This window comes from Salvelinus fontinalis, chromosome 22 (assembly GCF_029448725.1).
Source record: "Salvelinus fontinalis isolate EN_2023a chromosome 22, ASM2944872v1, whole genome shotgun sequence".
Lineage (NCBI taxonomy): Eukaryota > Metazoa > Chordata > Actinopteri > Salmoniformes > Salmonidae > Salvelinus > Salvelinus fontinalis.
In genome coordinates this window covers 37,287,330-37,306,299 of record NC_074686.1, presented here as the reverse complement: position 1 = coordinate 37,306,299, position 18,970 = coordinate 37,287,330, and the positions used below count along the sequence as shown (strand labels likewise).

General features: G+C 45.8%; 1 protein-coding gene across 2 annotated transcripts in view; it reads right to left on the bottom strand.

Moving 5' to 3' along the window:
* LOC129820282 (gamma-aminobutyric acid type B receptor subunit 1-like) overlaps positions 1–18,970 on the bottom strand; it is a 294,632-nt gene that overhangs the window by 27,609 nt on the left and 248,053 nt on the right. For both annotated transcript variants that reach the window (XM_055877343.1, XM_055877344.1), the window contains 3 exons: positions 10,597–10,704; positions 9,733–9,826; positions 8,887–9,014 (listed from right to left, as the gene is read on the bottom strand). In XM_055877343.1, coding sequence (XP_055733318.1) covers positions 8,887–9,014; positions 9,733–9,826; positions 10,597–10,704 — 330 coding nt within the window. The remainder of the gene's footprint in view (positions 1–8,886; positions 9,015–9,732; positions 9,827–10,596; positions 10,705–18,970) is intronic.

The following is an 18,970-nucleotide window of genomic DNA, read 5'->3' as shown; positions in this document are numbered from 1 at the left end:
GGTGGAAATGAACCTGTTAATTTAGTCCATAGTGAAATAGGCTACTACTCCCCTAACATTAGTTACTTCATATTTTCACAGAAAAGTCTGAGTGTTTACATTTCGCTCCTCTTTTAGTCGACATCTAATCAATGCAGGGAGACTTTTAGCAAGTTATTCATACTAAATCAGTTGTCCCTGCCTGGTGCCAGGCCCCACAGATGTTATATTTTCACAGCTCACTGTCAGTAAATATCGTACAGTAAATATTGGACTACAAGAGAGTTGCAAGCCTGCAAAGGTAGAGTTATTTAAAGCTGTGAATGGGTCGATTGGCTTCTGGAGGTGTGTGGTTACAGGCAGGGTTGGTGTGGGCCTATGGTGGTGGTGCCCAATGTGATATATTTTCATGGGGCCCAAAATCCCTGCAGGATCCCCTGCGTGTTCAGTCCGGCAGTGTCAATTATGCTGTGTACTTTGAATTTATGCCAACTTTGTGTGAAGTTAATATGCTAGACTAAAAGGCATCCATCCAACAACCTGTTTGGAAAATGTGCTATTTTGTTTTCTGCCAATCTGCTGCTGCACATGTTGTGTATTCTGTGGAATTGCATTAATGTGACATTGGGGGATTTTTTCCAGACTCTTGTCAAAAACTAATTTGGGAAATGTGAAGAGGGGTCCCGGAACAGTCCTGGGATCCCGGTTATCCGTTATTACCTAGTTTGCGCTGGGGTCCACACCTTTTTTGGGGGTCGAGGGTCAAAAAAGTTTAAAAACCACTGGGTTACGAGATAGTGGCAACAAATGGAAATGGCTTGGATACAGTAAGGCTTCTATTTCCACTGACATTGTGTTAGTCATTGTTCATAACTAATAGTATTAACTCCAGTTCAAAATCATTTTTTGCTCAAATAATTTTCTCATCAGATTATGCTGCTCTCTTCTTGTAATAATAGCTCAACTAGTCTGCCACCGCAGATGCTGGGATTTATTTTATGCGGTTTCTCTTTTTTGTTTGAGCACATGCCCCCCCCCCCCCCCCACCTCCTCCCCAAAAGGTGTGTGCATGGCCCTGCTGCTAAATTACCAAAATGTAAATATATACAGTACCAGTCAAAAGTTTGGACACACCCACGCATTCAAGGGTTTTTCTTAATTTTTACTATTTTCTACATTGTAGAATAATAGTGAAGACATCACAACTATGAAATAACACATATGGAATCATGTAGAAACCAAAAAATGTGTTCAACAAATCAAAATATATTTTAGATTATTCAAAGTAGCGACCCTTTGCCTTGATGATATCTTTTCACACTCTTGGTATTCTCTCTGCCAGCTTTATGAGGTAGTTACCTGGAATGCATTTCAATTAACAGGTGTGCATTGTTAAAAGTAAATTTTTTGAATTTCTTTCCTTGAGCCAATCAGTCGTGTTGTGGCAAGGTAGGGATGGTATAGGGTAGTCAGATAGTCAGATAGTCAGATAGTCAGATAGTCAGATAGTCAGATAGTCAGATAGTCAGATAGTCAGGTAGTAAGGTAGTCAGATAGTCAGATAGTCAGATAGTCAGGTAGTCAGGTAGTCAGATAGTCAGGTAGTCAGGTAGTCAGGTAGTCAGGTAGTCAGGTAGTCAGGTAGTCAGGTAGTCAGGTAGTCAGATAGTCAGGTAGTCAGATAGTCAGGTAGTCAGGTAGTCAGGTAGTCAGATAGTCAGGTAGTCAGATAGTCAGGTAGTCAGGTAGTCAGATAGTCAGTTGTTCAACCATGTCTCCTGCATTTAACCCAACCCCTCTGAAACAGAGAGGTGCGGGGGCTGCCTTAATCAACATCCACGGTGCCCGGGGAACAGTGGGGCTGCCTTAATCAACATCCACGGTGCTCGGGGAACAGTGGGGCTGCCTTAATCAACATCCACGGTGCTCGGGGAACAGTGGGGCTGCCTTAATCAACATCCACGGTGCCCGGGGAACAGTGGGGTAACTGCCTTAATCAACATCCACGGTGCTCGGGGAACAGTGGGGTAACTGCCTTAATCAACATCCACGGTGCCCGGGGAACAGTGGGGTAACTGCCTTAATCAACATCCACGGTGCCCGGGGAACAGTGGGGTAACTGCCTTAATCAACATCCACGGTGCCCGGGGAACAGTGGTTAACTGCCTTAATCAACATCCACGTTGCCCGGGGAACAGTGGGGTAACTGCCTTAATCAACATCCACGGTGCTCGGGGAACAGTGGGTTAACTGCCTTTATCAACATCCACGGTGCCCGGGGAACAGTGGGGTAACTGCCTTAATCAACATCCACGGTGCCCGGGGAACAGTGGGGCTGCCTTAATCAACATCCACGGTGCCCGGGGAACAGTGGGTTAACTGCCTTGCTCAGGGGCAGAACGACAGATTTTTACCTTGTCAGCTCGGGGATTCGATCCAGCAACCTTTCGGTTACTGGCCCAAAGCTCTAACCACTAGGCTACCTGCTGCCCAAAGCCCTATTTGGTAAAAGATCAAGTCCATATGTGACCCGTTTCAGGAAACTAGGCATATGTCACGGGTCACTACTTCACAGGAGAGCCATTTGAACATAAACTTTTTTATTTGATCAAAATTATTATTTTTTGTTGCAGAAATGCCTTCTGGATCATGTGAACTTTCATGTGCCTTAATAACAAACTTGTATGCCATCTGTAAATACGAATACAATTGTTAAATTATGAGCCTAGTTGGTTTAGCCACAGAGAAAGCGAGCAACCTTCCCCCGAGCCATGATTGGCTGAGATAATGAGTGGGCTGGACATGCCGAGAAATTAGTTTAGATTCAATTGAGTCTGCCATATAGCACGCTTCTGTCTATTTGAGCTGGTCAGTATGTCTAGTTAATCCTGTCGTGTAGTAAAACCGCATAAGTGATGCTCTCCACTATCTGGAGGACCGAGTTTTGAAATCAGTAGAATTCGAGTATGATAGCTCATGGAGAAAACACCTATCTCTGGATTACATCTTCAAACTAAGGGCACCCATGGCATCCGACGGGAGACGCGTCCATCCATGAATGATGTATACGGGTAAGAGAGTCTAGCTAGCTACATTTTTAGATATTACACATTTCTAATTTTGACAGAAAGTGGTTACATTTTAAGTTAAAGTGCACTGTTAGCTAGCTAGCTAACTTTAGCTGGCTGGCTCGCTAGCTAACGTTACGTGTATGATCTTATCATTTGTATTTTAGAGCCATTTGCTTGGCTAGCTATAGCCTAATGTTAGCTAGCTAACATTGAACCTGGTTGGTTAGCTACCTGCAGATTCATGCAGGGTAGTAACGTCAAGAGTTGGGACTATGGTTCATTGTTTACCTACTGTAGCTAGCTAACGTTAGCTGGCTGGCTCACTAGCTAACGTTACATGTATAATCTTATTATTCGTATCTCCGAGCCATTTGGATGTCTATTCTAGCTACATTTGCTTGTCTAGTTTCGCTCTCGGAGTGTTCAGAGCGCTGGACTCTTTAGCCGAGGAGTTGATCCGCGCGTTCTGACAACAGCAGTCAAGCACCGAAGCTAACTGGCTAACGTTGGCTAGCTTGCTAGCTACTTCCAGACACAAATGAGAGAACAGCTCACTCTGACCATTTTACTCACCCTAGCAGAGCTGGTTAGTCTGTTTTTATGTTATCCAGAGTGATGGTGACTGCAACTGTGCTGCTGGAAAACGTTTAATTACTATTCTTTGGCAACGTTTACTGACACCGGCCATATTCAACGTGTGTTGAGCGTTGGTAAATTTGTCAGTTGTTCTGCGCTCTGGCACACTCAGACGAGAATGCTCTGAAAATGAGGTAGAGCGAATTTACCAGCTACAGTTGATATCGGAAGTTTACATACACTTAGGTTGGAGTCATTAACTTCTTGTGAATAGGGGGCGCTGTTTTCACTTTGGGAAAAAATCGTGCCCAATTTAAACGGCCTCGTACTCTATTCTAGATCGTACAATATGCATATTATTACTATTGGATAGAAAACATTCTCAAGTTTCTAAAACTGTTTGAATTATATCTGTGAGTAAAACAGAACTCATTTGGCAGCAAACTTCCAGACAGGAAGTGAAAAATCTGAAAACGATGCTCTGTTCCAGGGCCTGCCTATTCAATTGCCTAATATTTATGGATTTGCACGCCTTCCACTAGATGTCAACAGGCAGTGGAAGGTGGAATGGGGTGTCTAGCTTGATCTGAGGTCGAACAAGAGCTCTTGGAATGACGTGACCAGAATTTCCTTTCTCTACCTAGGCGCAGGAAGGACATCAACATTGGCTTCTGAAAAGCGTTCGGTATACACGGTGGATATCTCTGGCTCTGATTTTATTTGATAGATGTGATAAAAACATCATAAAGTAGTTTTTTTCAACCGAGTTGTATCAGTTTATTCAACGTTTATTGCGACTTTTGGAATTTTCCTTTCTTTGCGTCAGGAGAAGATGGGCATGTTCACGCCACATGGCTAGCTAAGGTTGCTAATTCGACAGGAGAGAAGGACATTCTAAAACCAAACAACGATTTATTCTGGACAAAGGACTCCTTGTACAAGATTCTGATGGAAGCTCAGCAAAAGTAGGAACAATTTATGATGTTATTTCGTACTTCTGTGGAAAATGTTGAGTCCTATTTTCCGCCCTTTTTGCGGTCGCTGTCTCGCTATAACGTAAGCTGTTTGTTATGGTAAAGTTATTTTTTTTAAATCTAACACGGCGGTTGCATTAACTTCTTGAGAATACAGGGGGTGCTGTTTCGCATTAGCATAATTGCCTCTACAGACTAAACTGCCTCTTATTCAATTATTGCTGTTACTATATGCATATAACCATATAGCATTGGATAGAAAACAAGCTATGGTTTCTAAAACCGTTCCAATTGAGTCTCTGAGTCAAACACAGGTCATTTCACAGCACTTTCCCTGAGCCAGAAGAAGAATGCAAGATGTGTATGCTCGCTTCAACGCTCTGCCTATATATGGTCACGCGACCTATGACCCGAATGACACTTCCTTCTTCTTCCTCTGGGTGTCTGGAAGACGTCAGAGGAGAAATTTTTTGTTTATCTTGTACTGACGTGAAATAAGACCTATTTCTTTAGCGTGACCGACAACTTCCGGTTTCTGAAATGCGCGTTTTCAGAGGTGGCATTGTCTTTTGTTATGCTGACGTTACGGATGAAAACTATCTCCGTGTCGAAGTTTGTTTGATACATGTGACCATATCACCGTAATGTATGTTTTTTCAATATAGTTTAATCAGATTATTAGAATTTTTTCGGGAGTTTTGCCGTGTTCCGTTCTTTGAGTTTTTTAACTTTGGACATGGACCGTGCCAGTCGACCAGTACCCAGGCTAAATGAAGAGGGGAAGTTGCCATTGTGAATGGATTGAACGACTCATCAGGACTAAGGACACCTTGATCAACATTCTGATGAAAGACCAGCAATAGTAAGACCCAATTTACGATGTTATTTCATATATCTGTCGTGCATGTGAACTGGTCGGGCGCGTCCAGCTGGTTTTGGCTGGCCTGGTTATGCTAATTAGCTAGTTATGCTAATTTCGCTATAAAACATTTAAAAAATCTGAAATATTGTTTGGATTCACCAGATGTTGGGCTTTCAATGTCTGTACGCTGTGTATTTTTTCTGAAATGTTTTAAGACAAGTAATTAGTTATATAACGTTGGTCTCTGTAATTGTTCTAGCTGCATCAGCACTATATCAGATTGCAGCTGCAATGTAGAACTGTGATTTATACCTGAAAAATGCACATTTAAAAAAAAAAAACTATGCTATACCATAAATATGTTATCAGACTGTCATGTTATGAATTTGTTTGTTAGTTAGTGGCTATCAATATCTTAGTTTAGCCGAATTGGTGATAGCACCTGATGGAGTAAGAAACTGTTGGAGTAAGAAAATGGTGTCATTTTGCTAACGTGTTTAGCTAATAGATTTACATATTGTGTCTTCCCTGTAAAAAATCTGAAATGGTGGTTTTATTCACAAGATCTGTGTCTTTCATTGGGTGTCTTGGACTTGTGATTTAATGATATTTAGATGCTACTATTTAATTGTGACGCTATGCTAGCGATGCTAATCAGTGTGGGGGGTGTGGGGGGTGCTCCCGGATCCGGGTTAGGTACTCTGTAGAGGTTAAGAACTAGTGTATCTTTCATTTGCTGTCCAACATGTATTTTTTGTAAAGTTTATGATGAGTTCTTTGGTCAGATTAGGTGAGTGTCCAAACTAGCTCCGGACAATTTGGTGAATCGATGCTACATATTCACAATGTATAACCACGGTTTGCAGCTCAAAATATGCACATTTTCGAACAAAACATAAGTGTATTGTACCTGATGTTATAAGACTGTCATCTGATGAAGTTGGTCAAGGTTAGTGATTCATTTTATATCTTTTGCTGGTTTTTGCGATCGCTACCTTTTGCTGCTGATAAATGCATTTGTGTGTTTGGCTATTGTGGTAAGCTAATATAATGCTATATTGTGTTTTTGCTGTAAAACACTTAAAAAATCGAAAATATTGGCTGGATTCACAAGATGTTTATCTTTCATTTGCTGTACACCATGTATTTTTCATAAATGTTTTATGATGAGTATTTAGGTATTTCAAGTTGCTCTCTGTAATTATTCTGGTTGCTTTGGTGATATTTTTGATGGTAGCTGCAATGTAAAACTATGATTTAGACCTCAAATATGCACATTTTCGAACAAAACAGAAATGTATTGTATAACATGTTATAAGACTGTCATCTGATGAAGTTGTTTCTTGGTTAGTGACTAATTATATCTCTATTTGGTCGGTTTTGTGATAGCTACCTATGCGGTAGAAAAATGGAGTCTTTTGCTATTGTGGTTAGCTAATAGAAATACATATTGTGTTTTCGCTGTAAAACATTCTAAAAATCGGAAATGATGCCTGGATTCACAAGATGTTTATCTTTCATTTGCTGTATTGGACTTGTGATTTCATGAAAACTATATTATATGATATCCCTGTTGCGTTAGGCTAGGCTAGGCTAGTCAGCTTTTTTGATGAGGAGGATCCCGGATCCGGGAGAGAGAAGCGGCAGAGGTTAAAACTCGTTTTTCAACCACTCCACAAATATTTTGATAACAAACTATAGTCGGTTAGGACATCTACTTTGTGCATGACACAAGTAATTTTTCCAACAATTGTTTACAGATTGTTTCACTTATAATGAACTTAGAAATCACTTAAAAATCACAATTCCAGTGGGTCAGAAGTTTACATACCCTAAGTTGACTGTGCCTTTAAATAGTTTGGAAAATTCCAGAAAAAGATGTCATGGCTTAAGAAGCTTCTGATAGGCTAATTGACATAATTTGAGTCAATTGGAGGTGTACCTGTGGATTTATTTCAAGGCCTACCTTCAAACTCAGTGCCTCTTTGCTTGACATCATGGGAAAATCAAAAGAATCAGCCAAGACCTCAGATTTTTTTTTGTAGACCTCCACAAGTCTGGTTCATCCTTGGGAGCAATTTCCAAGCACCCGAAGGTACCATATTCATCTGTACAAACAATAGTACGCAAGTATAAACACTATGGGACCACGCAGCCGTCAGTCCGCTCAGGAAGGAGACGCATTCTCTCCTAGAGATTAATGTACTTTGGTGCAAAAAGTGCAAATCAATCCCAGAATAACAGCAAAGGATCTTGTGAAGATGCTGGAGGAAAGGGGTACAAAAGTATCTATATCCAGAGTAAAACAAGTCCTATATCGACATAACATGAAAGGCCGATCAGCAAAGAAGAAGCCACTGCTCCAAAACCGCCATAAAAAAGCCAGACCACGGTTTGCAACTGCACATGGGGACAAAGATGGTACTTTTTGGAGAAATGTCCTCTGGTCTGATGAAACAAAAATAGAACTGTTTGGCCATAATGACCATCGTTATGTTTGGAGGAAAAAGGGGGAGGCTTGCAAGCCGAAGAACACCATCCCAACCGTAAAGCACGCGGGTGGCAGCATCATGTTGTGGGGGTGCTTTGCTGCAGAAGAGACTGGTGCACTTCACAAAATAGATGGCATCATGAGGCAGGACAATTATGTGGATATATTGAAGCAACATCTCAAGACATCAGTCAGAAAGTTAAAGCTTGGTCGCAAATGGATCTTCCAAATGGACAATGACCTGAGTTTAAATGTAGTTGGCTAAGGTGTATGTAAAACTTCCGACTTCAACTGTATATCTATCGACAGTTGTTGCACTGACAGTTGAAATTTCCCATGTTCCAGAAAACGAAGAAGTGAAACCTAGTTTTCTGAAACGAGTCACATACAGCATGTGAAAATGAACATACGAAAATGAATGAAGCACACTGGGTAAAATTATTGGCTTTGTTTCAGGGTGGAGCTCATTAGAATAATACTCAGCATGCTTTGCAATTGTTCATTTGTACATATACTATTATATTTAGTTAATTTAGTGGATGCTCTTATCACACCATAGTGCCATTAGACTTGTGATACCAATGCAAGGTGAAAGGGGGACACAAAATTGTGAACTGCTATAAAAAATGGAAAATAATTTTGAAAATACAAATTACGCCTCTTGAATGTATCTTGTTACAAAATACAGTATAGTTTAGCCCAGTGTCATACACATGACTAAATACAGAAATACTGTCCATGACTACAGCACACACACACACACACACACACACACACACACACACACACACACACACACACACACACACACACACACACACACACACACACACACACACACACACAGAAATACTGTCCATGACTACAGCACACACACACACACACACACACACACACACGCACGCACACACACACACACACAGAAATACTTACTGAGACGTTGTAGATGGCCATGCCCACAGCGCGGTGGTCATTGATCTTCTCTGTAGATATAGACTTGGTCTCATAAGCCAAGAAAATCCCCAGGAGCAGCAGCAAGCCCTTATAGCCATACACCACCCCTACGGAGAGAGAAAATGTGTTCACTAGGTTTTTAATATTCACTGGCAGTAGCTACAGACTCAGGCCTCATGTTAAAGGTAAGATGATTAACAGATGGATTTAATGTACTTGAAGTACAGAGGCTGAGCCCTCTCTCATTACCAAGCCTCCCTCCCTCCCTCTCTCTCCTTACCAAGCCTCCCTCTCTCCCTCCCTCCCTCTCTCTCTCTCTCTCTCCTTAACAAGTCTCCCTCTATCCCTCCCTCCATTCCTCTCTCTCTCTCCCTCTCTTTCTCCCACTCTCTCTCTCTCCCCTCTCTCTCTCACCAAGCCTCCCTCCATTCATCTCTCTCCCTCCCTCCCTCTCTCTCTCTCTCTCTCTCCCCCCTCTCTCTCTCCTTACCAAGCCTCCCTCTCTCTCCCTCCCTCTCTCCTTACCAAGCCTCTCTCTCTCTCTCTCTCTCTCTCTCTCTCTCTCTCTCTCTCTCTCTCTCTCTCTCTCTCTCTCTCTCTCTCTCTCCTTACAAAGCCTCCCTCCCTCTCTCTCTCTCTCTCTCTCCCTCCCTCTCTCCTTACAAAGCCTCCCTCCCTTTCTCTCCCCCCTCTCCTCCACCCTCCCTCCCTTCCCACTTCCTTCCCTCCCTCCCTCCCTTTTCCCTTACCAAGCTTCCCTCTCTCCCTCGCTCTCTCTTCCCCCCCCCCCCTCCCTCCACCCCTTCCACCCTCCCGTCTCCTTACCAAGCCAAGTGTTCATCTTGTCTGAGCTGCAGTGTTCCAGCAGCGGTTGAACCAGAACATCCAGATCTCCTTTAGGGGCCTCTCTCACAAACTTCTACTCAGACAAATAGAGGAATAATGTTATCTCAAGACTACTGCAGTATAGCAGAAGAGAGGAATAATGTTCTCAACTACTGCACTATAGGAGAACAGAGAAATAATGTTCTCAAGACTACTGCAGTATAGCAGAACAGAGGAATAATGTTCTCAAGACTACTGCAGTATAGCAGAACAGAGAAATAATGTTCTCAAGACTACTGCAGTATAGCAGAACAGAGAAATAATGTTCTCAAGACTACTGCAGTATAGCAGAACAGAGAAATAATGTTCTCAAGACTACTGCAGTATAGCAGAACAGAGGAATAATGTTCTCAAGACTACTGCAGTATAGCAGAACAGAGAAATAATGTTCTCAAGACTACTGCAGTATAGCAGAACAGAGGAATAATGTTCTCAAGACTACCGCACTATATCCATGTACACATTATATTTCATCATGATTTTTATAGATTCACAATTTGTTTTGTTTATTCCTTCATAGTACTATCTTAATAGTTTGGAGTTAAATCTAAATTATACCTCCAGCGTGACGTGTAGAGGATCAACTATCTGACTCATACCTCCACCGTGACGTGAAGAGGATCCACTATCTGACTCATACCTCCACAGTGACGTGTAGAGGAGTAACTATCTGGCTCATACCTCCACCGTGACGTGTAGAGGATCAACTATCTGACTCATACCTCCACAGTGACGTGTAGAGGATTAACTATCTGACTCATACCTCCACAGTGACGTGTAGAGGAGTAACTATCTGGCTCATACCTCCACCGTGACGTGTAGAGGATCCACTATTTGCCAGATCATGAGTGACAGGACGTCGATGACCAGCAGCACCCCCACGGTGGCATAGAGTTTCCACGGCTCCAGGTGCTGCAAGGAATCATGGGATATAGGAGGACTGGTCAGTTAGGATGTGTTTCGAATGGCACGCTGTATAGTGCACTATTTTGGCACCCTGTCCCCTACAATAAATTGGGAAAACCTGTGGAAACCCCTCTAGACAATCCCTTTACCCCTCTAGACAATCCCTTTACCCCTCTAGACCACCCCTCTAGACCATCCCTCTACCCCTCTAGACATCCCTCTAGACCATCCCTCTAGAACATCCCTCTACCCCTCTAGAACATCCCTCTACCCCTCTAGAACATCCCTCTACCCCTCTAGACAATCCCTCTACCCCTCTAGACCATCCCTCTACCCCTCTAGACCATCCCTCTACCCCTCTAGAACATCCCTCTACCCCTCTAGACAATCCCTCTACCCCTCTAGACCATCCCTCTACCCCTCTAGACCACCCCTCTAGAACATCCCTCTACCCCTCTAGAACATCCCTCTACCCCTCTAGACAATCCCTCTACCCCTCTAGACCATCCCTCTACCCCTCTAGAACATCCCTCTACCCCTCTAGACAATCCCTCTACCCCTCTAGAACATCCCTCTACCCCTCTAGACAATCCCTCTACCCCTCTAGACCACCCCTCTACCCCTCTAGACCATCCCTCTACCCCTCTAGACCATCCCTCTACCCCTCTAGACCATCCCTCTACCCCTCTAGACCACCCCTCTACCCCTCTAGACCATCCCACTACCCCTCTAGACAATCCCTCTACCCCTCTAGACCATCCCTCTACCCCTCTAGACCACCCCTCTACCCCTCTAGAACATCCCTCTACCCCTCTACACCATCCCTCTACCCCTCTAGACCATCCCTCTAGACCACCCCTCTACCCCTCTAGAATATCCCTCTACCCCTCTAGACAATCCCTGTATCCCTCTAGACCATCCCTCTAGACCACCCCTCTACCCCTCTAGACCACCCCTCTACCCCTCTAGACCATCCCTCTACCCCTCTAGACCACCCCTCTACCCCTCTAGACCATCCCTCTACCCCTCTAGACATCCCTCTAGACCATCCCTCTACCCCTCTAGACATCCCTCTAGAACATCCCTCTACCCCTCTTGACATCCCTCTACCCCTCTAGACCATCCCTCTACCCCTCTAGACCATCCCTCTACCCCTCTAGACCATTTCTCTATCCCTCTAGACCACCCCTCTAGACCATCCCTCTAGAACATCCCTCTACCCCTCTAGACCATCCCTCTACCCCGCTAGACCACCCCTCTACCCCTCTAGACCACCCCTCTACCCCTCTAGACCATCCCTCTACCCCTCTAGACCACCCCTCTACCCCTCTAGACCACCCCTCTACCCCTCTAGACCATCCCTCTAGAACATCCCTCTACCCCTCTAGATCATCCCTCTACCCCTCTAGACCACCCCTCTACCCCTCTAGACCACCCCTCTACCCCTCTAGACCACCCCTCTACCCCTCTAGACCATCCCTCTAGAATATCCCTCTACCCCTCTTGACATCCCTCTACCCCTCTAGACCATCCCTCTACCCCTCTAGACCACCCCTCTACCCCTCTAGACCATCCCTCTACCCCTCTAGACCACCCCTCTACCCCTCTAGACCATCCCTCTACCCCTCTAGACCACCCCTCTACCCCTCTAGACCACCCCTCTACCCCTCTAGACCATCCCTCTAGAACATCCCTCTACCCCTCTAGACCATCCCTCTACCCCGCTAGACCACCCCTCTACCCCTCTAGACCACCCCTCTACCCCTCTAGACCATCCCTCTACCCCTCTAGACCACCCCTCTACCCCTCTAGACCACCCCTCTACCCCTCTAGACCATCCCTCTAGAACATCCCTCTACCCCTCTAGAATATCCCACTACCCCTCTAGACAATCCCTCTACCCCTCTAGACCATCCCTCTACCCCTCTAGACCACCCCTCTACCCCTCTAGACCACCCCTCTACCCCTCTAGACCACCCCTCTACCCCTCTAGACCACCCCTCTACCCCTCTAGACCATCCCTCTACCCCTCTAGACCACCCCTCTACCCCTCTAGACCACCCCTCTACCCCTCTAGACCACCCCTCTACCCCTCTAGAACATCCCACTACCCCTCTAGACCAACCCTCTACCCCTCTAAACCATCCCACTACCCCTCTAGACCACCCCTCTACCCCTCTAGACCACCCCTCTACCCCTCTAGACCATCCCTCTACCCCTCTAGACCATCGCTCTACCCCTCTAGACCATCCCTCTACCCCTCTAGACCACCCCTCTACCCCTCTAGACCATCCCTCTACCCCTCTAGACCATCCCTCTACCCCTCTAGACCACCCCTCTACCCCTCTAGACCATCCCTCTACCCCTCTAGACCATCCCTCTACCCCTCTAGACCACCCCTCTACCCCTCTAGACCACCCATCTACCCCTCTAGACCACCCCTCTACCCCTCTAGACCACCCATCTACCCCTCTAGACCATCCCTCTACCCCTCTAGACCATCCCTCTACCCCTCTAGGGGATATAGTCAGTACACTACTGTTGACCAGGGATATATAGTCAGTACACTACTGTTGACCAGGGATATATAGTCAGTACACTACTGTTAACCAGGGATATATAGTCAGTACACTACTGTTGACCAGGGATATATAGTCAGTACACTACTGTTGACCAGGGATATATAGTCAGTACACTACTGTTAACCAGGGATATATAGTCAGTACACTACTGTTGACCAGGGATATATAGTCAGTACACTACTGTTGACCAGGGATATATAGTCAGTACACTACTGTTGACCAGGGATATATAGTCAGTACACTACTGTTGACCAGGGATATATAGTCAGTACACTACTGTTGACCAGGGATATATAGTCAGTACACTACTGTTGACCAGGATATATAGTCAGTACACTACTGTTGACCAGGGATATATAGTCAGTACACTACTGTTAACCAGGGATATATAGTCAGTACACTACTGTTAACCAGGATATATAGTCAGTACACTACTGTTGACCAGGGATATATAGTCAGTACACTACTGTTAACCAGGATATAGTCAGTACACTACTATTAACCAGGGATATATAGTCAGTACACTACTGTTGACCAGGATATATAATCAGTACACTACTGTTGACCAGGATATATAATCAGTACACTACTGTTAACCAGGATATATAGTCAGTACACTAATGTTGACCAGGGATATATAGTCAGTACACTACTGTTGACCAGGATATAGTCAGTACACTACTGTTGACCAGGGATATATAGTCAGTACACTACTGGGGTGGATGAATACAGGGGATCATGGCCCAGACCTGCATCGGTTTGGTTTGCCTGTGAGGGATTAACCATGACGTAAATCGACCGGAGCCTGAGCTTGAAGAGAAAACAATGATGCTTATCTAAGAGGCCAATTCAATCTGCCCCCGAAGCGTCTGGTTGGGCCGTAAACACTGAAACAGAGGGTCCATATCAAATCGAATCCCAACGAGCAGCGCTCATTGACAAAAAATGGATGGGTAATAATCCTCTTTTATGTAACTGTTTGAAAGGAACAGAAAAAAAGCGAGGAACGACAACGGACCAATAGCGCCACTGTAGGAAAGACAACGGACCAATAGCATCACTGTAGGAAAGACAACGGACCAATAGCGTCACTGTAATTGATTGATTTTGTTGCAGTATCCCAGAAGATTAACGTTTTGTAGCGAATTCCATCTATTCTCCTCATAGTAAGCAGAAAGATAAAGAACCTGCATCCCAAATGGCACCCTATTCCCTATGGGCCCTGGTCAAATGTAGTGCACCCTATTCCCTATAGGCCCTGGTCAAATGTAGTGCACCCTATTCCCTGTGGGCCCTGGTCAAATGTAGTGCACCCTATTCCCTGTGGGCCCTGGTCAAATGTAGTGCACCCTATTCCCTGTGGGCCATGGTCAAATGTAGTGCACCCTATTCCCTGTGGGCCCTGGTCAAATGTAGTGCACCCTATTCCCTGTGGGCCCTGGTCAAATGTAGTGCACCCTATTCCCTGTGGGCCCTGGTCAAATGTAGTGCACCCTATTCCCTATGGGCCCTGGTCAAATGTAGTGCACCCTATTCTCTGTGGGCCCTGGTCAAATGTAGTGCACCCTATTCCCTATGGGCCCTGGTCAAATGTAGTGCACTATAAAGGGGAATAGAGTGCCAATTGGGATGAACCTACTATTCACCGTCTATTGTCCCGAGGTATAGTCTACACCATCTTCTATATAGTAGATATATCAGTAATTCAGTTGAAAAACACTAAGGTAGAAGTACATTTAATCTTTTCCTACAGTCAAATGACCAAATCGCCCTCTATTGGCCTCATGGGTGGAATGTTCTTCATATTTTTCATAATTGAATCATTAATAAATATTATTTCTTACAAACCTACGGATTGGTGTTTCTATGTCAAGCGGGTTGTGTTATATTTCAGTCTTCTGTGATGAATATAAAGTGTAATATTGGGATTCAAACTCAAAATGTAATACATTTTAACTCTATATCTGACATGGTACAGGTGTCTTCTTATTTTAAGCCCATAACTATGTGTGTATACGGGTGTATACTTCAGTTTCAAAGTAGATTTGTTAAAGACGACCAAGAAACACTCTGCGTGACACTGATTTAGCCCACTGCAGTAAAAGGTTAAACATGCCTCATATCTAGATACTGTGGAAATGTATGCGACTTGGAAGGCGTCGAGGATCCCCTAACGTGGATGTCGATTAAGGAAGCTCCCCCGCACCTCTCTGATTCAGAGGGGTTGGGTTAAATGCCGGAAGACACATTTCAGTTGAAGACATTCAGTTGTACAACTGACTAGGTCCCTCTTTCCTCCTGGTTTCCTCCCAGTGTTGTACAACTGACTAGGTATCTCCCTCTTTCCTCCTGGTTTCCTCCCAGTGTTGTACAACTGACTAGGTATCTCCCTCTTTCCTCCTGGTTTCCTCCCAGTGTTGTACAACTGACTATGTATCTCCCTCTTTCCTCCTGGTTTCCTCTCAGTGTTGTACAACTGACTAGGTATCTCCCTCTTTCCTCTTGGTTTCCTCCCGGTGTTGTACAACTGACTAGGTATCTCCCTCTTTCCTCCTGGTTTCCTCCCAGTGTTGTACAACTGACTAGGTATCTCCCTCTTTCCTCCTGGTTTCCTCCCAGTGTTGTACAACTGACTAGGTATCCCCTTTTCCTCCTGGTTTCCTCCCAGTGTTGTACAACTGACTAGGTATCTCCCTCTTTCCTCCTGGTTTCCCCCCAGTGTTGTACAACTGACTAGGTATCTCCCTCTTTCCTCCTGGTTTCCTCCCAGTGTTGTACAACTGACTAGGTATCTCCCTCTTTCCTCCTGGTTTCCTCCCGGTGTTGTACAACTGACTAGGTATCTCCCTCTTTCCTCTTGGTTTCCTCCCAGTGTTGTACAACTGACTAGGTATCTCCCTCTTTCCTCCTGGTTTCCTCCCAGTGTTGTACAACTGACTAGGTATCTCCCTCTTTCCTCTTGGTTTCCTCCCAGTGTTGTACAACTGACTAGGTCTCCCTCTTTCCTCCTGGTTTCCTTCCAGTGTTGTACAACTGACTAGGTATCTCCCTCTTTCCTCTTGGTTTCCTCCCAGTGTTGTACAACTGACTAGGTATCTCCCTCTTTCCTCCTGGTTTCCTCCCAGTGTTGTACAACTGACTAGGTATCTCCCTCTTTCCTCTTGGTTTCCTCCCGGTGTTGTACAACTGACTAGGTATCTCCCTCTTTCCTCTTGGTTTCCTCCCAGTGTTGTACAACTGACTAGGTATCTCCCTCTTTCCTCCTGGTTTCCTCCCAGTGTTGTACAACTGACTAGGTATCTCCCTCTTTCCTCCTGGTTTCCTCCCAGTGTTGTACAACTGACTAGGTATCTCCCTCTTTCCTCCTGGTTTCCTCCCAGTGTTGTACAACTGACTAGGTATCCCCTTTTCCTCCTGGTTTCCTCCCAGTGTTGTACAACTGACTAGGTATCTCCCTCTTTCCTCCTGGTTTCCCCCCAGTGTTGTACAACTGACTAGGTATCTCCCTCTTTCCTCCTGGTTTCCTCCCAGTGTTGTACAACTGACTAGGTATCTCCCTCTTTCCTCCTGGTTTCCTCCCGGTGTTGTACAACTGACTAGGTATCTCCCTCTTTCCTCTTGGTTTCCTCCCAGTGTTGTACAACTGACTAGGTATCTCCCTCTTTCCTCCTGGTTTCCTCCCAGTGTTGTACAACTGACTAGGTCTCCCTCTTTCCTCCTGGTTTCCTTCCAGTGTTGTACAACTGACTAGGTATCTCCCTCTTTCCTCCTGGTTTCCTCCCAGTGTTGTACAACTGACTAGGTATCTCCCTCTTTCCTCCTGGTTTCCTCCCAGTGTTGTACAACTGACTAGGTATCTCCCTCTTTCCTCCTGGTTTCCTCCCGGTGTTGTACAACTGACTAGGTATCTCCCTCTTTCCTCTTGGTTTCCTCCCAGTGTTGTACAACTGACTAGGTATCTCCCTCTTTCCTCCTGGTTTCCTCCCAGTGTTGTACAACTGACTAGGTCTCCCTCTTTCCTCCTGGTTTCCTTCCAGTGTTGTACAACTGACTAGGTATCTCCCTCTTTCCTCCTGGTTTCCTCCCAGTGTTGTACAACTGACTAGGTATCTCCCTCTTTCCTCCTGGTTCCCTCCCAGTGTTGTACAACTGACTAGGTATCTCCCTCTTTCCTCCTGGTTTCCTCCCAGTGTTGTACAACTGACTAGGTATCTCCCTCTTTTACAGAATGAAAAAAGAGGATCGTAACATCTCAAAGGTTCTAACGAGAAAGATCTTACGCAATACCCCCCCCAAAAAACAGCCACACCTCATTGTCGGGGGGGGGGGGGGGGGGGGTTAACAAAGGAAAACAACATCACAACAATAACAGAGAGTATCGCTCGGCGGCCGTGGCACTCGCTGGAACATCTCAATGTTTAATGGGTAGAACGCCTCTCCCCTTCTGTCTGTGTCCCCAATGGCACCCTAGAAACTACACAGTGCAGTACAATTTTGATCAGAGCCTTATGGGACACTCAGTGGGCCCTGGTCAAAAGTAATGCAACAAATAGGGAATCGGGTGCTATTTGGGACACAGACTCTGAGTAGGGGGCCTGGCTGGCTGGCTGGTTGGTGGCTGAATGGCTGGCTGGTTGTTGGCTGGCTGGCTGGCTGAATGACTGGCTGGTTGGTTACTGGCTGACTGAATGACTGGCTGGCTGGTTACTGGCTGGCTGAATGGCTGGCTGGTTGCTGGCTGGCTGGCTGGCTGAATGACTGGCTCGCTAGTTACTTGCTGGCTGAATGGCCGGCTGAATTACTGGCTGGTTACTGGCTAGCTGAATGTCTGAATGACTGGCTGGTTACTGGCTGGCTGGCTGAATGACTGGCTGGCTGGATACTGGCTGGCTGAATGGCTGAATGACTGGCTGGCTGGTTACTGGCTGGCTGAATGGCTGAATGACTGGCTGGCTGGTTACTGGCTGGCTGAATGGCTGAATGACTGGCTGGTTGGTTACTGGCTGGCCGAATGACTGGCTGGTTGGTTACTGTCTGGACGAATGACTGGCTGGTTGGTTACTGTCTGGCCGAATGACTAGCTGGCTGGTTACTGGCTGGCTGGCTGGTTACTGGCTGGCTGAATGACTAGCTGGCTGGTTACTGGCTGGCTGAATGACTAGCTGGCTGGTTACTGGCTGGCTGGCTGGTTACTGGCTGGCTGAATGACTAGCTGGCTGGTTACTGGCTGGCTGAATGACTAGCTGGCTGGTTACTGGCTGGCTGAATGGCTTGCTGGCTGAATGACTGGCTGGCTGGTTACTGGCTGGCTGGCTGGTTACTGGCTGGCCGAATGACTGGCTGGCTGGTTACAGGCTGGCTGAATGACTAGCTGGCTGGTTACTGGCTGGCTTAATGGCTTGCTGGCTGAATGACTGGCTGGCTGGTTACTGGCTGGCCGAATGACTGGCTGGTTGGTTACTGGCTGGCCGAATGACTGGCTGGCTGGTTACTGTCTGGCCGAATGACTGGCTGGTTGGTTACTGTCTGGCTGAATGACTGGCTGGCTGGTTACTGGCTGGCTGAATGACTAGCTGGCTGGTTACTGGCTGGCTGAATGGCTGAATGACTGGCTGGCTGGTTACTGTCTGGCTGGCTGAATGACTGGCTGGCTGGTTACTGGCTGGCTGAATGACTGGCTGGTTACTGGC